At 44.4% G+C, this 25,952-nt stretch overlaps 1 protein-coding gene and 1 long non-coding RNA gene across 6 annotated transcripts in view; one reads left to right on the top strand and one right to left on the bottom strand.

Annotated features, from left to right (window-relative positions):
* ESRRG (estrogen related receptor gamma) overlaps positions 1-25,173 on the bottom strand; it is a 486,133-nt gene extending 460,960 nt beyond the window's left edge. For 2 of the 4 annotated variants that reach the window (XM_073338902.1, XM_073338898.1), the window contains exons 1-2: positions 25,068-25,173; positions 19,587-19,747 (exon numbers count right to left, since the gene is read on the bottom strand). Coding sequence is in view for 1 of the 4 variants with exons in the window: in XM_073338898.1 (XP_073194999.1) it covers positions 19,587-19,588 (2 nt within the window). In the remaining 3 variants the exon portion in view is untranslated. Of the gene's footprint in view, positions 1-18,341; positions 18,362-19,025; positions 19,195-19,586; positions 19,748-25,067 lie in introns of those variants that run through there. The other 2 variants (XM_073338899.1, XM_073338907.1) reach the window with 2 other exon arrangements.
* The window catches only part of LOC140909492 (uncharacterized), a 43,776-nt gene that overhangs the window by 3,506 nt on the left and 14,318 nt on the right, over positions 1-25,952 (top strand). For both annotated transcript variants that reach the window (XR_012158238.1, XR_012158239.1), the window contains exon 2: positions 9,024-9,194. This is a non-coding gene — a long non-coding RNA (uncharacterized lncRNA). The remainder of the gene's footprint in view (positions 1-9,023; positions 9,195-25,952) is intronic.

Here is a 25,952-nt window from a genome sequence, read left to right as displayed (position 1 = left end):
AGTATCTTTAAAGAAGTCTATGTATTTAAAATATATTAAATTTCCAAAAAATAAATGAGTATCAGGCCTTTCCTAAACCAACAACAGAGAAATCAGTCTAACTCTGTAAGTAAGAACTTAGCTGTAGGCCCAAACTCAGCCTTGGTGAAATCAGCTAAGTTGTGCCCCTTTGCAGCATAGTTAACTTTAGCCTATCGAGTCATACAGCAGACAGTTTATTCAGTTGTCAAAGGAGCATAGCTTAAAAATGTATGCACAATGTAGGCCTACTACGTCTTCTCCAGTGTGATTAGAATATGAAGTTACAGTCAACCCTTTTCCACTTAGCCCAGTCTTGCAGACTGTTCACATGTAAAAATTAGTCTGCCTTCAGTGGCAGACAGTCCTGCACAGGGAAACAATTCAGGACTGGGTCTCAAGGGACGCCGGAGTCCTGAGCAGGGGCGTGGCCTCAACCGGAAGAGGCAGAGCCTTAAATCCGGAGACCCTTTAATCTTGATTTAAAGGGCCCAGGGCTCCAGCTGCGGTAGTGGCAGCTGGGAGCCCCGGGCCCTTTAAATCACCCCCGAGCTACCAGCTGCAGAGGCGGCTGGGAGCCCCGGGACTCGGGGGTGATTTAAAGGGCCCAGGGCTCCAGCTGCTGCTACCGCAGCGGCACACCAGGCCCTTTAAATCACTGAGGAGCCCTGGGGGCTCCCAGCTGCCACCGCTACCCCGGGGCTCTGGGCTCTGGCAGAGCTTTTAAGGGCCTGGGGCTCCATTGTGGTAGCGGCTGCTGGAGCCCCGAGCCCTTTAAATCCCCGCCTGAGCCCTGCTGCCCGAGCCCTGGGGTAGCGGCGGTGGGGCTCCAGTGGACATTTAAAGGGCCCTGGGGCTCCAGCCGTTGCTACCACCCGGCCCTTTAAATTGCCGTCAGAGCCCCGCCACCACTACCCCAGGGTTCCGGCAGCAGGACTCTGGCGGGGATTTAAAGAGCCGGGGCTGTAGCAGCAGCTGGAGCTCCAGAGCCCCGCCGCCGCCACCCCAAGGCTTGGGCAGCAGGGCTCAGGTGGGGATTTAAAGGGCCGGGGCAGTAGCGGTGGCTGGAGCTCCAGGGCCCTCTAAATCCCCACTGGAGCCCTGCCGCTGCTACCCCAGGGCTTTAGATTGATGTCTGGGAAAGCCGGTCCCAGTACGGCACACCGGCTCTTGCCGGTACGCCATACTGGGGCGTACTGGCTTACTTTCACCTCTGGGTATACTCCACAAAGGGAAACAATTAGATTTTATAGAACCCACTCTTACTCCTGTTTGAATTCCAGTAGAAGTTTTGCCCTTGGGTTTCATTGGAGGCAGTGTTAGGCCCTTAACTGCAAGAATGTCCAATGGGTTATGAGAAACAAAAGCAAAAAAACATTTTAAAACTATGAAAAATAGATTGGCCATATCCTTTTAAATACTCAGGGTCCATTTTTACTTTATACACTGCTCCATTTAAAGCAGTAGGTCTAACTGAAGCACCATTAAAAGTGAATCATTACCTTAAAGAGGAATTTCTAATAAACTTCCACAGAATGGGTTGCAGAATTAATATGGCATTTAGAAGACACTTTAAGAATAAGGTTCTGATTTGGAACTCATACAGTTTAAGTCAGGAGGAACTCCACTGAAGTCAGTACAGTAATGCCAGTATAAAATCAGCGGGAATGAGATCAGAATCAGGTACCTGTAGCATAACTGGTTTATAGGAACATTATGAAAATGAGAGTCTAACAAAAATATCCTATAGTTTAATGCTAAGCAGAAAACTGTTCAAAAGTCATTCTGACTAGAGGTGGTAGGGACTCTTTTTGACAAAACATTTTTTCACGCGGGAGAGGGGAGGAGAAAAACCCACCCCAGAACAGTCTCTAGCCCAGTGGTTAAGGCATTAATCTGGGAGATGCAGGTTCAAGTCCCAATTCCAAATCAGGCAGAGCAGGGACCTGAACTGGACTAATCATTCTGGGATGGTTAGCTAACTTGAGTTACAAAAGCATGTTTTTTCCTAATGAAGACACAGCCTGCATGGAGGAGCTGAGCCCCTACTGTATGCTGTGAAAAGGGTCTCTGCTCTGCTTTCATGCTACAGTGGGAGCAGACTGAAGCATGGGCAGAGATCCACATTTAAGCAGATTGAATGGCCCCACGTCCCATGCAAAAGGCAATGAGGGTCTTCAGATGGTACCCTAAACCATAAGCTTGACTGATGGTCATGGCAGGGCTCTGCACTGCAGCCCTAGACCTAGACAGGGCGGGGAAGGGATTTTCACCTATCTATACGTCTCCCACATACAGCCTTACTTTCTGGAAGAAAATGAGGTTTCCTCCACACTGAGTAATGAAGGAGCGGTAAAACAGAGAGATCTGAAAAAGAATCAAAATATTGCTGTTGGGCAGTTTAGGTATCAGCTATGCTCTCTGGCCTGACTCAAGCAAGAGTAACATTGAAGACAATGGGAGTTTGGGGCCTATATGAGTGGGCCTGGTCTGAGACCACATGAGCTTTCCTGCAAACAACTGAATAGATCCTTGCATGTTTCATGAGGTCACAAAAACTAGATTTATGTTAAGCTGTGTTCCCAGTGAGGAACCCCCAAGAAGTGGAGCCACCTGCAGTTGCAAGGTGTCCATGTGTTTAGGGCCAGTCCTGTATGTGAGAGGGAAAGGATAGAAGAACAAATTGGGAAAACATGGCTGGAATGGACGTCAATAACACCAGAAGACCACTGAAGACAATGAAATGATGGCACAACATATACAAACAAACAAACGTAACCAACCACAGCACCCAGTCAATGCAATAAAGTGAGTGAAGGATTTTTTGGAGGAGTATGCTGGTAATGCCAGTGCCTAACACTTGTCATAACAAACCACTGACTGCTTTTCTTTTTGTACCGGTAGTGTGAATTACCCATTAAATGAGAACAATAGTATTAATATTAAAGAGTATAGTCTTATTTTACTCTTTGGCCATAACCATCTCTAACCGGAGTTTACACATGGGCATTGAAGAAATCCCTGAGTCATGCAAATTTACTTTGGTTTATAGCTGTAGGGGATGAGATGCATGTATTTTTAATGCATATGCAGAATAAGCATACCTGTAAATCAGAGACAGTGGGATCGCATTTGATCTTACCTACATAAGCATGTTTCTTAGCTATTCGACTTCTACGCTTGCTGTAAGACTATGTGAAAAAATATGGTACAGATGCTGTAGCCACTATTTGTCATAGTACAGAATCAGAGTTGGGGCCCTCACCAAAATACTGGATCCAAGCCTCCTCAAACTGAAAAAGTTCCGAATCAGATCTAAACTTCACAGTTTGGGCCCATCTCTGATAAGAACAGAGTCTGTTGTTAGGAGAACTGGGTAGCTCAGTGAATTTGTAAGGAGATTAGAAGCTGCTCAGTTTGATAATGATGCAAGTTGCCAAGCTGCCATCAGGAAGTAGTAATACAACATAAAGGTAATGGTAGTGGCCTCATTCATAGTAGACAAAGTCTACTATCCCAGTTGGCACTAACTGGCACTCTTTCTGATATTCTTGGCAGGTAGGCTGAGGACCAAACTGGTACTGAGACTGATCCTTTCCACTTCTAGAGATGGTTCCTCTAATTCCAGTTTCTAGTAGTCAATCTGGCATCATTCCTGAACACTAAAATTCACTTAAATAGAAAAACAAGCTGTTAAGCTGGATGTTGGTTACAGAGGGCCAGATTGCGGCATCTAGCCATTGGCCCAAGAATGCAATGTTATGCCACCTCATTGGGAGCTCAGTGAGTGATTCCCTCCCTGAACTGCTTGGTGTGCAGCAGGACTGCTCAGGGTATACCCCCTAATATGGCCAGCTCATTCCACATGCAAGTGGAGTGACCATCTCCCCACCTCCTCTTGCTCTCTTTGGGACACACTGATGGAGTCGTCTTTGCACTTCCCTTGGAGCAGGAGGGATTGCAATTGTGACTGGGCCTTGTGGGGGTTACCAAGAGGGACTTTGCACATAGGGTCGGCGTAAGCATCTGTCACATAGGCTTGATAGCAGCCTGTGGCTCTGTCACAATCTGGCCCCAGCTGTTCTGAATTATGAAACTACTAGCACATAGCCTCTAAAACACAAATACAGAATAGGACCTGATATCTATCATACTGTGAAGGATATATACATCAGACTAGACAATGATTTGTAGTTAGTGTTGTATGTGCAAAGGTATATTGTTCTTGCATGTACAGATATAGCACTCCATGAGCATGACTCATTCCCAGTTTAAAGCACAGGCCCCTGCAAGCTTCCCAAAACTGCCACTCCACCAGGGAGTATCAGACCCAGCTGGTACAGCAAATGGGTATGACCACTTAGAGAGGTCGTGTGGCCAGGGCATCCACTAGACAGCTCCCAAGAATTTCCACTGGTGGGACTTCTGTGGATGCCCATGATGCAAAATAAGATGTCCTCCTATCCCACAAAAGGTTAATGTGCAGATAATAAAGAGATTCTGTGTCAAAGTCAGAAGTGGCAAGCTGACCTAACAAGTCGAACAAAAGGCATATCCTGCTCAGGCATGCTGTTCGCAAGGCAGTACAATATTTTCTATCTTCAGCAATTGTAAAATTCCATTGTAAAGAGATAATTTTCATCCAGTCTTCCTAATCCACAAAATTTGCAAGCTCGTCCACTGACATGCCCAAAAACCTGTGTTTTCGAGGATGAGCCTAGATATGGGTGGCAAATGCTGTATGTACATTACTGAAAATTTGACTCTATGTTTCAGGCTTCCTAACAATAGTGATTGTTACAAGAGATGTTTGACTGAGAATCCATAGCTGCGTGACAAAATGGGTGAGGTAATATCTTTTACTGGACCAACTTCTGTTGGTGAAAGAGACAAGCTTTCCACAGAACTCTTCTTCAGGTCAGACCCATCTCTTTCACCAACAGTAGTTGGTCCAGTAAAAGATGTTATCTCACCCACCTTGTCTCTCATATTTGGGGACCAACATGGCTACAACAACACTGCCAACAAACCATAGCTCTATTCATCAGTTTGGAACGTTGGCAAGAAACTTCCCATATAAATTTGCCTTTGGTGCCGATGTGAAATGGCCCATCTCAGGGTGTTAAAAAAATGGGCCAGATTTTTACATCACTAGGACTCTAAGGGAATTAATCCTAGTCGTTTAAAGAAAAAAGGAAAATAGCAAAATATTTTAATTAAGTTGTTTATCTTGGGAAATTGTGAGAAAAGTAAAAAATGCCTTATTATAAAATAGATGTTAAATATATTTAATTATATTTAACTAATTAAACCCATTCAAAATCCCATATTCTGTTATACTAGCCACAAACAGACAAAGTTGCAAGGCTGCATGCATTCATGGAGGAGGCTTGTTCAGTGGCTGGCTGGTCAGGGTGACAGCCTGGGAACCAGATCTGCAGCTGGTGAAAGTTGGCGTAGCTCTCGTGAAGTCATTGGAGCCGTGCCAATTTATATCAGCTGAGGATCTGGCCTTCTGACCGTTCGTGGGTTGAGAATTGAGAAGTTGCTGTTTCTGTCATGGAACCAGGGCAGTGACAATCATAGAGCACTACCAGTGCTAAAAAACGATTGGTAATAAACACTTATGCAGCAGCGAAGGAAGAAGTGAGCACCAATGCAGAATCTTTGGCAGATTCTACAATCACATATTTCAGCACTGCACCCATGTGGAATACTGTTCAACTTGCAGAGAGAAAAGCGTGCTCATTTTAGCTGTCCCTACTGTTTCAGTGGTTGATACATCATCATTAGGGCTGCAGCTGTGTCATCCCCGTCATGAGTGATACGGATTCCTTGATTTTCAGGTTTTAAGAAACCAATAATCCTGATTTTTAACATTTTGAGGGGGTTTTGCAAGGGGTGGGGGGGTTCCATGTGAGTGTATGGATGTGAAAGTAAACAATGGGATTTTAATGAGAATTTTGAGAGCTTCCAAGGTAATTTCTGGGTGGCGCAAAAGACTTGCGGAGCTCAGTGCTCTGAGGTGCTGAGTGCCCTCAATTCCAACACTTACGTGGAAACAGATGGTGCTCAGTATCTCGCAGAAATGGACAGGTAAAGACAGCAGGACCGGACAAGTGAACTTTCCAGGCCAGATTCTGATCTCAGGTGTACCAGTGTCAATCCAAAGCCACTCCACTGAAATGAGTGCAACTGCTTCAGATTTACAGCGACATAGCTGAGAACAGACTTTTGCCCTCTTTGCAAGATTATTATTGATTTGTATTAGGGTAGCACCTTGTGGCCTCATTCACGATCAGAGCCTCACAGAGGTCTCTGCACCAACCTACAAGCTAAAAAAAGATGCCACAACTGAGTGTAACAAACAATAGGAAGTAAGGGGGCGGGGGAAATAACTGCAATAGAAATGCTTGGTTACATAGGCTACCTATGCATACTACTTGATGTTAATTCTTGGGGTGACAAATTGTTTATCCTGTCAAGCTGTATCCACTGCATCCATCATCATAGTATCCAAGGCCTTGTTTATATTAGAATTTTTGTGCTGGTTTAATTACATTGATTTAAAATTTATCTAGATTAGGGATTTGCACCCATTTCATTAGATTGATCAGGAATCGGTTTAATTAAACAGATGCAACTTCTCTAGTACAGGTCAGATCTGGGAGTTTCTCCTTCGTACAAGATTAGGAAAAAACCACCCCCAAAACCACACAAGTATAGTTCTGATTAATTTCACTAACACTGGAAAAATAAAGGTTGTTTGGTGTTCAACACAATGCCCATGACTTTTTACCCTTTTTGTAATTATATGGTAGAAACTCACTAATCCACTTTAATACCAGGGAGACCCATTATGAATTTGGGGCTAGATTGGCACAGCCCTTGTTGACCACAAAGTGGAATAGAGCCCCCCACTCCCTCTACCCCTCAGTTCAGCTCTCCTCACTCAACTCAGCTCAACTCCAGCCACAGGGGGCAAGGAGGAAGAATGGGGGCTAGTCACCCAGTATTCCCCTGCTGCAACCAAGTGGGCAGGAAGGGGTTGGGAAAGTATGGGAAGTAGAAGGAGCTCCAGAGTGGCTGGACACATCTAGAGGAGTAAGCTGTTCCAAGGAAAGGGATGAAGTAACTTACTTTGCCCGACCCTCCAGAGCAAAGCAGGAGTGGAACTGTAACACTGTTATTCCTTCTCTGGTCTGCCCTGGTGGCAAGTGCAGCTACTTGCTGCCTCTTACTCAGGGTGTAAAGTTACAATCTAGCCTTTAATGAATTAGTGGCTATGTTCACAAGCACAGTAAAAGGAATCAATGGATAATTCATCACAAAAGGGACCAGTCCTGCATTCCCTCACACACAAAACTCTTACTGAAGTCAATTACTGTTTGGGATGTGAGAGGAATGCAGAAGTGAGCTTAGTAAGCCTGATTCTGATCTCACCCCAATTTTCACACTTAGCTAATTCCACTGTCTTCATTGGAGTTACACTTTTTATGAGCCAGTCAGATCACAATCATGCCCAATTTGCGATGTTCATTTATTTTGACATGTATAACTTTAATTACTTAAGGTAATACTCTGTAGCATCACTACTGTATATTGTGTAAAATCAAAGCAATCTACCTAGTAGGAGACTTCAATGGGCATTTTGCCGCTAAATCATTGCCAAGAAGTGGGATCACTGGGTTATTGGAGCCTGCTTCAAGCTCCCAGATGAAGTCAGTCAGAGCCTTTCTATTGGCTTCAGCAAGAGTCATACCAGGCATGTTGGGAAACATCAGGTTTGCACATCAGTTAAGTGAGATTTAGCTGGGTGCCTCTGTATTTCCATAACCTTTATCTTTTACACAACAAATATCCAATGATTTTTTTCACAAAAATTGCCATTTTAAAACCACATCCCTAATCACCAACCATATGTACATAGGCCACCATTTTGACTGACGCTTTTGAGTTTTTACATCTTTCCTATATGAATCATACCGCATTTAAGAGTTTACTATTTTATGGAGCAGTAATATCTAGTTGCTAGAAAATTGTCCCCATATATTAATGCCTGTACTGGTGGGATATTATATCATTCTCTAATTGAGTGCACTATTGAAAGCTGAAATATTATAGGACAGATTCTGTCCTGTTCTCCAGCCCTATACATTGCTTCCATGAAGAATTCTCCTAGTGCTGGCACAGCATACGTGTCTGTTTGCTATTTCCCCAGAGCCATACCTTTGCCCCTTCCCCCTGGGCTGCCCTGGAGGTGCAACATATAATCAGATGCTAGGTATCCTCTCTACACCTCAGTCCAACAAGCCATCCATGTGAGCAACTCCCATTGACTTCAAAAGGTACTTCCACCCATGAAGGGCTTGCAGAATCAAAAACATGGAAATATAGAGTTTAACATTAGAGATGGTTGAAATTTTCTAAATTTTAATTTCAGTCAAAAATATTTGGTGGAGTTTATCAACCATCTCTAGTTAACACGCAGGTGACTGTGAGCTATAAGCTGTACAGGCACATACCTATACTATACAGATATATACTTCAAATATGTTAAGGGCTGTTATAAAGAGGATGGTGATCAATTGTTCTCCAGGGCCACTGAATGTCGGACAAGAAGTAATGGGTTTGATCTGCAGGAAGGGAGATTTAGGTTAAATATTAGGAAAAGCTTTCTACCTGTAAGGGTAGTTAAGTTCTGGAATATGCTTCCAAGGGAGATTGTAGAGTCTCCATCATTGGAGGATCTTTAAGCACAGGTTGGACAAACAACTGTCAGGGATGGTCTATATTTACTTGTTCCTGCCACAGCATTGGGGGCTGGACTTGATGACCTCATTTCTATGATTCTATGATACTGAATGAAATGCTGTCATTGGATGTAAGTGCAAAGCTCCCATTGAAGAAAACTGGAGCAATGTGAGTGAGTAGTTTATGATGTCACCAGAAAATTCTTGTGCTTTGTGATGCAATCAGAATCCTAACAGATAATGTGTTTGTAGGGGAGACAAGCAACCTGGGGTTCTGCTGCCAGCTCTGTCACTGACTTACCATATGACCCTGGACAAATCACTTCACCACTCTGTGACTCAGCATCTTTGTATGGACAGGGTGATAGTGATACTTACCGTCCTCTGTCAAGCCCTTTGAAATCAACAAATGAAGTCCCCTATGTAAGTGTTTTAGTATTATTACCAGTCTCAAGTTTGCTGTGTCTGTTTTCTATAAAGCATCTAAGGCTAGCTTAATAGATACTGTAATAAAAAAACAAGTTTGACTTAAAGTTGTACACTCTAGAGGATGTTCCTGTTTGAAGAACATGTATGTTAAAAATCCACATTATCATGACATCAGGGTTATAGGTCAAATGACATCTCACGGCAAAGCTAAGGACTTTCCTTCACCTTTCTAATGGCAATTGGTGTGTCTTTTTGCAGTTAATTAGGAAAGATCTGTGTTGGTCCAATCATAATCCCCAACGTATATAAATGAGTCCCCTCTTCCATCCGGCATATTTATGGGTTTTGTTTGTTAGAGAAAACAGAAGATTTCATTTAAGTATTTAAAAAACTAGAGTTTGATTTCAACACTTATGAAGATCTCTTTGCTGGATAATAGGAGTGTGACCTCAGTGATCAGCTGCATACTACAATCTCTTTCATCTACATAGGCATACTGCCTGTCATCTTCACTGACATCAGTGTTAGTTATGAACACACGAGGGGGGAAGGATCCTGCAGGTTTACACATTTCTTCATTCTACCAACATAGACAAATTGAGTTCCATGCAGTTTACTATGCATGAGTCTTTTTCCATGACACTTCCCTTAAAAAGAGTTTTTCCTGCTATCCTTGGCTAAAATTTTCCCTCTCTACACTACTGTATGCCAGTTGGTTGTCATCCACCCCAGAGGTGGCTGCATTTCAACAGTACTGTATGTATAGAGCTGTAAATTGCTTTGGCTCCTTTATATCAATGTAAGCTATTATGGGGTTACACTGCAGTACATTCCCATGGAGTCTGTACTAGAGTGGCTAACCTGAGCTGCCCTGCATGTTGCTGTGGCCACATGTCTATTTTTAGCATGCTAGCTCAAGCAGAGCTAGCACATGTCTGTGTACCCACACTGCAAGCACTTTCCCAGCTGCTGAATAGACATAACCTAAAGAAAGAAACTATTATTCTACCCATTTTACAGATGGAGAAAATGAGGCATAGAGAGAGATAAGGGAAAGTACACATGGTGACTTAGGAACTCACTGATCCTGGTAAAAATAGAAATCCCAGCCTGTGCTTTCAGAATACTACTATCCCAGCCTGTGCTTTCAGAATACTACTTTCTGTGCTTTCAGAATACTACTATCATTCCCCATCTAAATTTTAGAATGTACATTTTTTTCTTTTATATTGTAACCACTTTTTAAAAGTCTTGTTCTTTTCTCATGAATATTAAAATATTTATAATGAGGGGATATAAAATAAAAAGGAGTATGATTGAATCGACTGAAAATGTTTTGACTCATAGGTATATACACGTACACAGACTGACTTCATTTAGGCATCAGTTTCCATGTTAGTGAGAGTTTTTCTTGTTTATGGGCTTGGGTTTTTCATAGGTTTAACAATATACATAACTTTTACTTACACTGAGAACAATATATAAAGACACCATGCTATGTAAAAGTCGTTGCTGACAGATGTTAAGCTTAGTGACGTGTCATTGGCAGCTTCTCAGATATGGTACCAATCTAACAATTTGTATTCAATGGAAGAAATATCATCATTATCCAGCATGTGTGTGAAGTCATGACATATCCAAACACTAATGCCAGCTATACTACTCCAGCTCTTGGGCATGTTAACAATTTCCTGGCAAGAAAATTAAGATATTTAAAAACGAGCGTTAGATAACCTGACGAGAGCACCACAATACTAAATACAAGTGTATGAGAAATCGAGACCTGACTCCATAAGCTCTTCCAGGCAAAGAAAGTCTTATTTATGTGTTTGTATGAATTTTCACACAATGGAGCCACAATGCTCTGATACCACAATACAACCAACAACGAGAGCAGGCTCTTTTAAAGTCCATGGGAGTTCTGGCATTGGAAGCAGGACTGAGCCCTTAGCTCAATTAGTGAAGTTATTTAGGGTGCTTATACTAATTTGTCATCTTGTGTTACTCAGCTTTCATTAACTGCATGACTGTAGCAGCCACTTTTACATTACTGGTTTAAATATGCAAAAGGTCACCTAGACTATAGTTTACCGCTATTGCAAGCTCTTTAGGGGAGGAACTATCCTTTTCTTTTGCGTGTGAATTAGGGCCTCGAGGCACAAACAAAATAGAAATAAATTATAATAATAATGTGGCCCAAAATATATTTTATTTCAAAATGTAACATTTAGGAAGTCATCAATTCTTAGTCTGATTTCACTGCTCTGTCCATTTTGAACAAAAGAGGACAACAAATTTCAAAACAGATTAGATATTTGCCATTATTGAAAATCATTTTTCTGAATGTGGTTACTATGCACAAGCTACATCCGAAGTACATTTTAAAACAGTACACCGTGAAACCTGTCCCAGACCACCTGGTACATGACATATCATTTTTTAAAAATTATCTAGCTCTGTATTTATTCAGGAGATCAGTTTAGCTGTTGCTGTCTATTGAATGTAGCATCATTTTTTAAAAAATTGCCTAAATAAGTAGACACAGAACAGTTTTGAAGAAAAGTGTGTATAATCCCTCAGGTAAAAGTGCACATAGGAGAGCCGATAAATTATATAACAGACTGTATGTATTTGCAGAAATAATCTAGGGACTATCATACTCTTGAGTCATGGCCAACATACACCACTAGCTATTGACATTAGTGGGAAATCTACACATGTGGTGATGACATGATATGGCCCTTGTAATGCTTGTATGTCTGAGAGAGATTTATATTATTTTGAAGAAGCCCTCTTTGTTTTTTGAGTAAATTCCAATACAATAAAACAAGGAAATTCAATAGAAAAATGTTTTAATAATGTTAAGAATCCAAAATAAAGTGATGAAAGAAAAGAAATACCATATGTAAGCTGTTAACCCTACATCCTCAAAATAGCTCACATTGTTATATGTTCTCTTTTCCTTCTGTGGCTAAGGTCTGATTTCTCTATAGGGAAGGTGGGGAAAGGCCCTTTACCTTCCCCTATACACTTTTCTGAAGTTAGCACATTTGCTAATTATATTATGACTCACAGTTTACCTTTATCATTAACTTTGTGTTCCCCCAATTAGGAATTGTATAAATGTTTGGATCAGGGTGCTTATTTGTGTCTGTGTTTCTGTTGGCACATTACAAAACAAAGTTACAGTGTCAGCCTCAATTTTTAAATTTCCTCATTGTTACTGGTTTATGTGGTCTTCTTATGGCCTAATATTACTTTCAGTTGCACGTATGTAAATCAGGAGTAAATCAGTTGAACTCAGTGGTGTTACACAGATAAGAAACCACTGCAAATGAAATCAGACTTAATCCCAGGTGTGGGGAGGTTCTTGGTTTTGTTTTGAGTATCTATTGGTAGATGAAAGTAATAACTGTGGAGATAAAAGGTTTCACTCAAGGGATCAATTGGCCATGAACATCTGACTTTCTTTAAAAAAAAAGAGAGAAAAATCAATGGTAGATTTAGGCATTGCCTGATGCAATCCATTGTTATGTCTGTATTTGAGAATGTCAAAGGTTCCAAGAGGCAGAGCAGAGTTTTTATGACTTTCTCAGCCATCGGGAAGTAATATGTATGATTCATGAAAAGGTATTAGACAAAAAGAGCCAAATTAACCAACGTGTAAATAGGTGCAACTCCATTGTCTTCAGTGGAGTTGAATCTATTTGCATCAGAAATTTGTCCCAAGCTGTGGAAACACTCTGTTGGGCCAACATCACAATAATACTGGTCTCCCAACCATCTTCACTTCTGAAACACAGAAGCAGCTTTCATTAATTAAATACAGCATCTTGTGAGATCAGCAAGGTACTGGTTTGTTTTGATTAATCCCTTTGTTTCAACTAGCTGTATACTGTTTTCCTTGGAAGTCTGGTTCTATTTCAGACAGTTTTCAGCAGAATGAGAGAGGTACCTTCAGTAACTTCTGTGATGATATTTCATCTTTCAAAACTTATATTTTCAGCTTTTCAGTTGTGTTAGCCATTATTGATTACTGTATTTGTATAACGGAGACTTCCCATTATAAATTGTATTGAATGTATTTTACCCAGATATCATGGCACATTAATATCTTTGAAATACTAATACTAATATCATACTGATTATTTGATCCTTGGTTGGATTTAAACAAGAAGCTAATAAAAATGACAAATGCAGAGAGATACGGAGCTAGAAGCAGTAAAGCATAATCAAGTTACCTAATCGGATACCTGCATCTTTTTCTGCACCTCTTCTAGGACCTGATCTTGTAACTTCAGAGTAAATTCGGAGTCAAGGCTCCTAAATAACACAGGCCAACATTTTCAAGTACAATCTCAGATTTTGAGTTTCCAGTCTGAGACATTTTGAGGCTGATTTTCAGAGGTGCTGAGCATTACTGCTTCCATTGACTACATTTGGAGTTGAGTGCTCAACACTGAAAAAAAAGCCCAAGGGATTTTAAATTGGGCACCCATAACTAAAGGCCACTGTGAAAATGTTGGCCACAAAGTTTATCATATGCAGTAGACATTAGTGTAACTTGTATTAACACATGTATATAAAAAAAGGAGAGCCTACTGTAAAACAGGTGAATGTCACATACTGTGTATTTCAATCTTTCCTCGTCTTGGGAAGATTAGTGCAATTAAATTCCATGCAGGCTTTATGGAATTTGGCTCACTGTGATAAAGTTACTTTTGCATTATTTGTATAATATGTCAATATTGTGAAAATACTATATTGCAATATTTATGTGTTTGTGCATGTCTTAGAGATACACACACAAAATAAGTAACTGTAATACATTTATATAAATCCATTTAGGGGTTCTGGTAATATAAAAAATGAGAATTAAACTAGTGTTTCAACAGAATCTCAAAATACAATGCCCTTGTCTTTTATTATTGGTTACAAGGAAGGAAGGATAATCTATTAGAGCACTGAACTGGGGTTCAGGACTCAGAAGTTTTGTGCTCACATCTGCCAATGACTCATTGTACCCTGCCCAATGTCCCACATAATCATTCTGTGCCTCAGTTTTCACAACACTCAAATAAATGTAGTAGTACTTACCTATTTCACATAGGTATTGTGATGGCTGATTAATTAATGCTTGCAAAGTGCTTTGAGAGCCATGGATACAGTTGCAAAGTATTGTTACAATGAGTTAGGATTTTTTAAGATAAAGTATGGCTATAGTATTGCTGTTTGAGAAGGTTTCCATATGCCAAAGAAGTCACATTAATATTGTCAGTGTTATTTAGGACTACATCATCCCTCATTAACAATGCCATGGCTTCCTTTGTAGCTGCTCTGTTTCTCAAGGAGAATTTTCAGTATCTCCTAAAAGTGTTTAAACTACAGGGCCATTTAATATAGGGCTGGTTTCAGAGTAACAGCCCTGTTAGTCTGTATTCGCAAAAAGAAAAGGAGTACTTGTGGCACCTTAGAGACTAACCAATTTATTTGAGCATGAGCTTTCCTGAGCTACAGCTCACTTCATCGGATGCATAATAATAAGGGCTGTGCGTCACAACCAAGAGGACGCCCAGAAGAAAGGGATTAGGCCAAACAGATTCTGACTCTGAGCAGCTCAAACAGCCGAAGTCTGAAAACGCAAATGCTGTTCAAAAAGTTCTGCAACTGTGTAACTTGCCTTCCCTGCTCATTATTGAAATACACACTCTGTCTGTTGCAGATAGTATTGTGGGTTGCGCTCTCTCTCTCTCTCTGTAGCAGCAATAATAACTGATTTCAAGGAGAGAGGAAAATGCATAAAATATATCATGGGGGCTCCTGGGGCCAAGAGGATCTCTAAGGTCTCTCTCAAACTGAGCCTCAGTTTCCCTTTCTGGATTAGTATTCACCGCAGTTGTAGCCCAGTTCCCAGTGCGGCGCACCGGTTCCTTGGCGAGAGTGACACAGCTTTTAATAGCCGGGATAGACTTTTGGAAGAAGTTTCAGCGAGTCAGGCAAGGGGACTCTGCTCGCTTAGCTCCATTCCCCAGCGCCCCCCAAAAGTGTGTGAACCCGTAAACCCAGCCCGGGGTGGCGAGGGAGGACCTGTGGGAACATCGCCGGCCCTTTCCTAGCAGCCAGAGCTCACAAGCTTTACTCCGGCAAACCTCCCCTTGACTTCAGCGAGGGTTTTGCCTGGGTAAGGACTGGAGACGCAGGTGCAGTGACCCAACACTCCCCCTGGGTAGTTATGTCCCGGCGCGGCTGTGCTTGGACTTGGTAGCAAGGAGCTGTCCCTGCAGCGGGCGGCTCTCGGGAAGTTCTCGCGGCTGAGCCAGGAGCGTGGCCGATCTTTCTCACCTCTGCACGCCCCGCACCCGAAGCCGGGGCGTCTGTTTTCACGGTGATGGAGACCCGCTACTTTTGTCAGGGGCACTGGGCGCCCGCCCCACCCCTATCTGTTCCCAGCGTTTAAGTAACCAGCTACCGACACCCGCGCCCGCTGAAGTGCCCCTTTGCCGTGTGACTGCCCCGTGGAAAGCACGGCCGAGCCAGGCTCTGGAGCTGGGATTGTACCGGACACGCCAGGGCTTCGCTCCAGGCGCTTTAATAAGATACCACCAGATGCGGACAGGATGAACACAGCGGGGCTCAGTCCTGACGGGTCCTTAGCCTGGTGGGGAATCAGGAAGGCGGTGTTGTTCTTTGACTGCTCGCTATCAACACGTGTCTGGGCTTAAAATCTACCCCTCTGCCGACTGACAAGCTAGCGGTGCGGTGTGAGTTGCAAACAAGACTGTGTAGCTATTCGCCGATCTTTTTGGTTTCCTGGCAGATTTCCTATTCATCTCACTGGTAGCTTAACCCTGCTTGAATTTCGCTGGGCATTAGCTATATTTTTCTGTTGCTATCCGATGGTGTTGTTTGTTTTAAACATACCAGCGGTTTTTAGCCAGCTAAAGACCTGTATTTAGCCCTTTAATTCTGCAGGTTTGTTACCTGTTGCTATGCAAAAGATGTTGGGGTTTTCCTGCCTGTTTGTTATGCATTTGTTGCGGGGGGTGGGTTTTATTTGCTTGCTACGCATTTGTGCCAGCAAAGGTTAGACTGTAAATTATGCTCAGATGATTCGGATCATGTTAGGACAGAACAGTAATTGCGATCACACGCTAATTCTAAAGCTACATTCTAAACTATTTTCCGCAGTAATTTCACAACTTCAAACACGTTTTAATTTATTTAAAGAAAAGGTAGGGGAAAGAGTAAACCGTTTTGAACAGACTGAATGTGGGCGATAATAGTTCAGCTAAATTACTGATGAACTGTATACAATAAATGCCTCCCTGTAATTATCTTTGGAAGAAGGAAAGGGAATTATAATTCTTTGCGGACAGGCGTTTTCATATGAAAGGGTTAATTTAGACTCATCTGCACACAGATAATAATTAAAGGGGGATCCAGGTTTTTAAAAAATGCTTTTAGCGCTCTAAGAAGGACACCTTTCCTTGAAGGCGAATATAATCTAATACTTCTTTAGCATAGGAAATAAATAGTGATCTTGGTATAGAAAATGTAAACTGCATGTTAGCCTGTAATGGGCCAGCCGTGGTTCTAAGCTTAACACGTTCAAGGTGTTTCATTATCAAAAGGAATTTCAGTTTTTCTCTGAAGCCATTTATAACATTGAAGCAAAAAGAATTGTTTCGCCAGACACTTTCATCAGCAGAAATGTGATCAGCCTTCGCCATCATCAGAAACATCTGAGCGGGGCGGGGGGGGGGGGGGAGGTAGAGAGAAACTAAGCTGCGCGAACTAGGAGAAGTGTATGAGGTTCCGTTGTAAACCCGCTTTGGGAGTGTACTGGTCCTTTGGAAAGCAAGGGCTAAAACTTCATTTCAGTCATGGCCCTTAGTTAACTAGTGCCGACTCCACAGCTCAGCACAGCTCCAGGTGTTAGTTCTGTGTAGGCACATAAACAGAAGCAGACGGTATGATCTAATCAAATAAATTAAAGTAGACGTGGGGAGGGGCACACCTACGTTTGGATTTCTTAAAAAAAATTAAATGAGTTCTAAGGGATACTCCCAACCTCAGCCTCTCTCATGTGTGTGCAACAAGCCCCGGCTTTTTGAATCCACCCTCCTCATTGTTGCTTGGGGGTTGTTTTAAATAGAGTAACCTTTCCCTAAATACCCTGCAATTTGTGCGGATGAGAAAGGGGCACAATAGGACGTGGGGCGGGGAAAAGTTTTGCAGGAGGGCTGCGTTTCAAACAGTTTGTTTAACAGGCACTAATTCTGCTTGTAGCAGCGATGTAGGTGGATACTGAAAACATCTTCCACCGGGGTGTCCTACTTTAGCAATTCTAATTAAAAGGGAGTTTAAAAGACGCAAAGAAAGAGCAGGCTGTGCGTTATTTCCAGTGGGCGTGGGAGACAGTACCAGACACAAAACGCTTCGAGCTTGTTCTAATGTGCACCTTTGTTTAAAAAAAAAAAAATCACGCTCGCCCTTTGATATGAACTAATGTATTTTTAGCTGAATTTCTTTCTTCTGCTGTGTGTGATCTGATACCTACCGTGTGGCCCTGGCCCACTTTCAGCCCTGCAGGTGCCCTGTATTGTGTGTATTCCTGAAAGGCAAGGGAAAAGCCTTGCATCTAGCACTCTTGTGCCCTATGCCTGTGATTGTCAATTCAACGTGTCCGAACGAGGGGTCAGTAAACCACGATCCCCTCCCGCTGTTGACACCTGCCCCAGCCAAGAAGAGCTGTGGCTTTGTAGGTGCAGTGTGGGGAGTGGGGATCTGACGGTCCACCACCTTGAAGCAATAAGGCAGCCGGCTTGCCGATGCCGCTTCTCCACGGCGGCGTATGGAAAAGGAGACTTCACGGCCACCTATAAATGGCATTGGATCCAAGTCACTTTTTCCACATGATGCAGCAAAGTTACAGCCAAGGCACTGCACGTTCTCCTTGCTATTGTGCGCGCGCTGGAGTCTGAAGCAGCTGCGTTTAAAGGCCAGGCATGACCACTAGTGCGCTGGAACCCGCAAGTGATCGGGGGATTCCGAAGGGCGCCAACACAAACACACGCTGGTTTTCACTGAACTTGGATCATGGGGCCGGGGGGAGGCGGGGGAACAAATACAGACACTCACCGTGCTCTTTTGGCTTTCCAGGGTAACTCCTTCTCGCTCTCTTCTTTGTGGCTAAACGAAGAGAGAGGTTCCAGCCCGGGCACACAGTCTAACGCCCTGGATCACCCTGACTGTTAATTTAATGCTGCACTAAGCCGGGAGTGTATGATTGGAGCTCAAGCATTGGTTTAGAAAAGCTGGAAGCGAATTCACTCTCCCACGCTCCGCATTCCCCAGCTGAGGGTCTCCCAGCCTTAGGGTCTCCCAGCGTTGCATAAAGCAACATACCAACCTTTCCAAGAGTCACATTCCTATTACAGGTTGCATTTTGCTCCAAAGAGTCATCCGTGCGCTATCTGAAACGCACGTGGCGTGCCCTGCATGCGGTGTGTGGCTTGATTTCACTTGACTTATTGTGTCACCCTGAGCTTTGTGACTGCCTGAAAAGCCTCACCTATCGGAAGAGGGGAGGCAAGACACCGGATAGATCGGGGAACAAACTCTAAACCACCGTATGGCCACCCCACTAAAATCCCGTTTCCCTCCACGTGAAATTTGATTTCTAAGGCGGGCACCTACTGCGGGAGAATAATGGAGACCAGGATAGCAGAGCACACTGTGTGATCTGTGTCCGCCCTCTCCCCTTCAAACTGTATTCACAGCCAGCCAGAGAGAGCATTGACTGCTGTTTGCAGCATTTCCTACCTGTCTGGGCATCACGTTTGGAGCTGGCCGCTAGTCGCTTCTATATGCGGAATCGCCAAGCCCCCTTCTCTGTCTTCTTTATATTCCTTCCACCCACCGATCCCTGGGTTTGGATGAATACAGATGGATACCCCGTATCGCTACCCGGGTGATTGTCTCGGGGTCTAAACTAGACAGGAAAAGAAAGCGGGGGGCGCGGGGGGGGCGATAACCCATGTTATTTTTCTGTTACTAATTCCCAGTCGGATCGGACTCAAGGGACAAGGCGATCGCTTAATAAACCCTCCTTCTCTCTCCACCACTGCTTCCTTCCTTCCTTTTCTCCAGCACATTTCGCCCCCCACCTCCCACGTTTACTTCTTCCTCTTCGTGAGGCATAAACCAGGCAAACTAAAACTTTATCAAAAATAGGGAGAAAGGGAAAGGACAGGCGAAAATAATAATAATAAATAATAATAATAATAATAATAACATATAGAAAGGGAGGGGAGGAGGGGAAGACAGTGCCTGCGTCTGATCACTGACCATCTGTGCAAAAGGTGATCATTGTTAGGTACTCACATGGCTGGATGGCAGAGCTGCTCTTAGCAATTAATAAATCTCTCAGCTTGAGATCTTCTTCCCCGGTTTTGCTTGTAGCTCTCTCTGTGTGTGTGTCTCTCTCTCGCGCTCTCGCGCTCTCTTCCACACACAGAACCGGTCAGATGCTTCAGGACCGGTCACTTTGCAAGGGGAACAACACGGGAGGGTTTGTATTACTCCAGGTTCGTGTGTGTAGCCTATAAATACCGAACTTTTTGATGGAATCAGCTAACAAATGAGAGGAGAAGGCGTAATTTTGCGCATGGAGCCCCCCTTTCTCTTTGTGAGATTAAAAACCCCCCAGGCAGCAGCCAGGGCTAAAGTTGTGGGTGTGTGGGAAGGAATTTGACTTTATTGGGATTGTGTGTGAGGGATTTTGTTTGTTTGTTTGCTTTTATTTTTTTCCCTAGGACATTTATATTAGCCCCCCCCCAACCAAGGGGAGAAACTGACCTGGATTAGCACGGACTTTCACTCCCAGTGGGTTCTGTGGTGCGTTTGATGGGTGTTTAGGAGGGAGGGGTCAAGAAAGCACACACCTGTCCGTGTGGAAGTGAAGGAGATGGTGATGGATCAGGCTGCGGGGGGGGGGGGGGGAGGATTAGTGAGTTTACCCTCACTTACCTGAAAAATAAAAAGGGGAACACTGGAGAATTCAGCCTGAAATTATTAGTGGGGGGATTTTATTTGGGAGAGAATGGACGGAAGGGAGGGGGGTGTTTGGCTGGGGCTTTTAACCAGCCACCCATACATATATCCCCCCACAAAACAAAACACTGAGAAACACCTCGCTTTGGAGCTTTAATGCGCCCAGGAATCCTAGAATGCGGGACCCTATTAAATTATTGGCACCAGCTTTGAGCCCGACGGGCAGGGGGCTGGGACACCCCCCCCCCCGCAAAGAGGGCATCTTGGAGGGTTGTTCTGAAAATTGCTGCTTACTTGGTTTGCCTGCATCATTCCAGAGCCACTCTGTATTTCTCCCCCCCAGCTGGGATCAATTCCTCAGTTTGACTCCTCCTGCCTGAGCTAGGGGGGTGATGTGAGGTCCAGGGACGGGTTTCCTTGCAAAGACAACCTCCTTGTTGTTTAAGCTTTGTGGCTGCACAGGGGTATGCGGCTCATTGGCGTTGCTTGTCTCTTCCGCTTTGGTGCCAAGATTTTTGCTTTTTTGGTGGTGGTGGGGGGGAGGGGGATCCCTACCACCCTGAAAGCGCTAGAGGATACTACAATCAACCAAAGCCCAACACATACTGGTCAAGCCCTCTGCAAAATTCTCAGGTTGCAAACCTGAGAGGGGACAGTGCCCCTCAATCCAATGCCCTTTTCCCCAGACCCGGGGAAACAGTTTGTGGTGTAGCTAGTACAAATTTTTCACTTAAATGCGCCCCATTCCCACACACCGCCAGTGTGTAACTGGGGCTGGAACCCAGAGGGGATTATCCCCAGGACACACGCGCAGCCCTTGCTCTCTTTCCCGGGAGAGGATCTGGCCTTAGGGGGGTTTGTTCCCCTTTCTTTGGGGATCAGACAGGTATTAATTTAGGCAAACTTTCCCCACCACCTTTCTCTGAGCTTGGGCTCTGTCTACAGGACCGTGGACTGAGCCTGGGCTGTGTCAGGCGATCGCCATCTCTCCTGCGGCCGGCCAGCTGGGTACTCCATTGGCCGGGCACTGTCCGAGGGACGTTCGCAGCCCCCGGCGGGAGTGAGCGGGGATTACTACTCTTCACCCAGCCGTGAGCTCTGCGATATATTTAGTCTTTTAAAAAATCTCCTGCATAAACCCAAACCCCTAATTTAAAAAGACTCAAGAAGAAACAAACTCGGGAGCAGAGGGGTCAGGTCACCCAGCAAACAGCAGCAACGTTAGGGGCCCATTCTACCCCCCGCCGCCCAGTCCGGCGGGGAGGTCTCTGCCTCGTCCGGTCTCCTTTCATCCCTCTGCCCAGCTTTGTGAAGGTCCGGGGCGGGGAAGGGGGGAGCGATTATGGGGCGGTTGTGCGAGGTTGACCCCCGGCTTGCAACACGGGGTTCCGCAGAGTCGGCCAGAAGCCCGGGGGCAGAGCCGCTCTTCTCCAGCTCCATCCTCTACTTCAGAGCAACTCCCGCTGCGGGGCTGTGCCCCTACAAGCAAGTCGGGCGGGGCTCCATCCCCCCTCCCTCAACTATTTTGGTGACTATACTTAGCAACGTTGGCACTTTTGGGTCTCCCCCGCTGAGGACAGCTCCCTGCCTGCGGGGACGCTGAATTGCAGGCGGGGTCACCCGTGGAGATGCTGCTCAGGAGCCTACCCCTGGGCGCTATGCAGAGGTTTGCTCCTCTACCAGGCAGGGGTGCTGGGGCTCTGGGAATCTCAGGCCACAGGGGGCCAGTTCGCGCAGCGGCGACTTTCCTCCCTGGCATACACCGAGCGGAGTTTGTTGTTGCAGCGGGGCTGCATGTGATGCCCCCAGACGTCGTGCGGCGCAGACTTTGTGTGTTCCTAGGAAGGTGCGAGCTGGTGTGGCAAGCGGGGCTGGCAGCCTGTCCCCCCATTGAGCTGGCCTGTTCATAAGTGATGTGCTGCAAAACACGAGGAAAAAGTGGCTTGGGTGGGAAGGGCTGGAGGGGGGTAAAGCATATTGCACTCTGTGTTTCCTGCAGCCTCTACCCTGGTGCCGCTGGGCTCCGCACAAGCCCTCAAATTCCACCACGGGGAGAGGGGGGGGGTACCAAAGAAAGATCACTTTGGAACAACAAATTGTCCAACACGCACTAGACTACACTGTATATGCCACTAAAAAGTGCGTGTATACACACAAACTATGACTACGCACTACCTGGAATATAGACTCTACACACTCCTACGTACACACTCGCACATAGAAAATACAGCGTGACTGCACATATATAATATATATATAATGCGCGCACCATGTACATACAAGCTATAAAGAACGCGTATGTATAAACATTCTTCACAGCTTGTGTATATATAATCAGCGGTCTTATTCAGGGAATAGCAATGCCCATACACCAACCAGGCCATGTATATGTCTACACACACACACACTATGTGTATGTATATATACACACACTCTATAAAGAAAGCCATATACACATATGACTTTACAGAGTCTTTCTTTAGTCATATATGTAGAAAGTCATATATATGACTTTCTTTATAGAGTGTGTATATATATATATACATACACATTGTGTGTATGTGTGTAGACATATACATGGCATTATATATATATATATATGACTTTCTTTATAGAGTATTATATATATTGTGTAGACATATACATGGCATGAGTGGTGTATGGACATTGCTATTCCCTGAATAAGACGGCTGTAATCCGCTAGTAGGGATATAGGAAGAGAGAGACATACAACCCCCGGCATTAGCAACCCCCTGTTTCCCTTTGCTCTGTGCTGGGGATATTAAAGGGTTTCTTCTACCAGGCTCTCTCAAGTGATTTTTAGTCTGGCGCTCTGGTCTATCCATATACATTTCCAATCTCATGGCTCATAAACTATTAGCAAAAGGATTTCATTCACCTTCTGTATCCTACAAAAGAGAAAAAAAATATATACTCTTGGTAACAGCGAGGACGGGTCTGGGTTTAAATCATAGCCCCCTTCTGCGGCTTCAGTCTGATAGCTACAATTCTAGTCAGCTTGCAAGGACCGGCAGTCTCCCTCCGGGCGTCTGTCTGGAGCTGGGGCCGGGGCAAAGTATTTTTGCCATGGTGTGTGCCTACCCGCGCCCACCACCGTGTCCTCGGGGCACGGGTTGCGTGGGGATTATTGTTCAGAGGTCGCGACTGCCGCAACAGTTTCATGAAACAGAAGCAAACGAGGAGGCGGTTGGACTGCGCCGGGAAGAAATATTCCGGGGGGGAAGGAATAGGTTGAAAAAGGTCTCCGTCGACTTGAATAAATGAAGAGTTTTAAGAAGTGGTTTTGTTGGCCACGCCAATCCGATCCAGCATTTCCCAGGGTGTGAAATGCCAGCTCCCTGGTGCATACGTGGGGAATACACCCTCGCGAAGCGAGGGTCCGAGACTACGGGAGACAAGGCATCATACCGGGGGGACGTGGGCGGGGGGATGTCAGGGGAGGCTGCACTGAGGCCTGTAAATTGATACCGTTAGGCGAAGCTGAATGCGAGAACAGGCAGGCAGTCGAGGTGCTGTGAATGGACTGGTAGACCAGGGTGAGTATAGAAATATAGGGCCCGATCCTGCAGTCTTTACTTAGGCTAGTTTGCCCGTGCAGTTACTGGGAGCCTGGCTTGAACACACCTGAACACAGAAATGTTAATACCCGGGACAAACTCTTCTTTTTCTCTTCTTTGAAAAAAAAAAAAAAGGATCGCAGAGAAGTTTGGACCACGAGGTAATTATAAAAGCCAAACTAGCCACTTTAGAGAGAGACCCACTTTGCAATCTTACACCGTGGAGCAAAATATTTCAGCCAAGTCTCAGGTCATCATCAACAATAGAGCAATGTTCTCTCTCTGTTTAATATACATGGTGTGGGAAATGAAGGGAAAACAGAGCTAGCACCTGTAGTGATAGAGGGGAAAAAATCAAATTACTATTTAATATTTTTGGATGATTGTGCAGGGCGCGCTTCAAAAATACTCCATATTTAATTATATCTCTAATGACTTTTGGGGGGGCTGCCATTGCTATTTCATGTTAAGAAGCGAAAGGCTTTCTACTCAGTTTTTACATTCCGGTATCTTCAAAAAGATTTTCCTTGTGTGTTAATTGCATGCTGTTAAGCACATCTGGGACTGCAAAGTGACCAATCTGGACCAACTTTTAATTAACACATTGACCTGATGAAGAAGCAGACTCCTTCAAAAATGTGCATGTTATATAAATATAAACATCCTGCATAAATTACCAGATTGGTGAGGATAATTACCAAAATGGGGGAGTCTTTGTCTGTGCACATGGTGGAAATATACAGTTATTTCACACACACTGGCCATGTTAATGAAGCAGAGTTTTGCAGTCGTGCTTTTGTACAGCCATTTAGACGAGAAATCAGAGAGATCCTTAACCTGAAGAGGGATTTTAAAAATTACAGCCAAATCATGAAAGATTTTTACTTTAAGGACTCCGAGAACCTGGAAAGGGTCCCTGTGGCTGCCGGACACCTTGGAGGAGCCATCGCTACCTCCAGGCGATTGTATCCAGGGGGCTGGAGGAACTGGAGACATTCAGCGATGTGCAATAGGTAGAAGCAGCATCAGGAAGGAAAGAAGGGTGGATGGACGGATCGGGCTACAGCTGAGAAATACTCGTGTAGTAATTGAGCCACCAGCGTTTTAGAAAGGTTCAAGACAGATAAAACCTTGTGTGTGTGTGTGTGTGTGTGAGAGAGAGAGAGAGAGTTATCTATGCAAGGCAAAAATAGGGCCAGTGGTCTGAAATCTTAACCCCGTTTCGCTTACTTACTTTTATCTCGCTAATGGTTTTTGTTGGTTGTTCATTCCAGCCCTCATTTGAAGTAGCTACATGCAGCCTGAGACACAGGAGTGTATAACTCTGGAGTTAAATAGTAACTTCCCCTGAAGGCAATAATTAAAGTTCTTAGTTAAAAAAAAAACCCCAACATTTCCCCCTCATAGCAACACAAGTTTCTATTTAATAGAATAGACTGATCCTACAGAAACACTCATCAGAATCACCTCTGAACAGATACGACCTGGGACGAAAGCTGCTTTAAATTCACTGCGATCACGAACATTGGCTGGATTTCCGTCCCCGCGTTTATTTTTATTTAAAAGGGAGCTTTTAAAAATGTGTTTTGCAGCAGAGCTTGCCGGACCCAAATAAATCCAAAGGCAAGAGGAGAGAGAGATGCACACAGGCAAATTCCAAGTGCTTCTTACATCTGTGGATTTAAGTCTTTACATGATGGAAGAAGAGGTTTGATTCAACAAAGGACTACAGGAGACCCACCTCGGAGCCGGGTTTGAGGCAATCCGGAAGAGCTCTGTCTTTTGGGTCGGAAATCTCTGGCACCGCTCTAATAGTGCTTTTGAAAGTTTTAGGGGAGCACCCTACTTTCAGAGCATAGGTTCATCTGCCACAGAAGTGCACCACACACCTGATACCAAGGGAGAGACAAGAGCTGGCTAGCTCCAGCTGGTCCTGCATTTGATTGTCTCCGGGTTGTTAACATGGGTGCTGTGGTGTTTTGATAAGAAAAAAGGAGTCAGCAGTTTGGTTGGGAAAACTCTGGGTTGTTGAAGATGGTTGCAATTTTAAGCTAAGGAATTTGTTGTTGCTGGGACTATTTTTACAATGCATTCCCAGCTGGTCCCCGCTATCTCATCA

This window comes from Lepidochelys kempii, chromosome 3 (genome assembly GCF_965140265.1).
Source record: "Lepidochelys kempii isolate rLepKem1 chromosome 3, rLepKem1.hap2, whole genome shotgun sequence".
In the NCBI taxonomy this organism is placed as follows: domain Eukaryota; kingdom Metazoa; phylum Chordata; order Testudines; family Cheloniidae; genus Lepidochelys; species Lepidochelys kempii.
The sequence above is the reverse complement of the archived record's forward strand: the minus strand, read 5'-3'. Positions and strand labels throughout refer to the sequence as shown.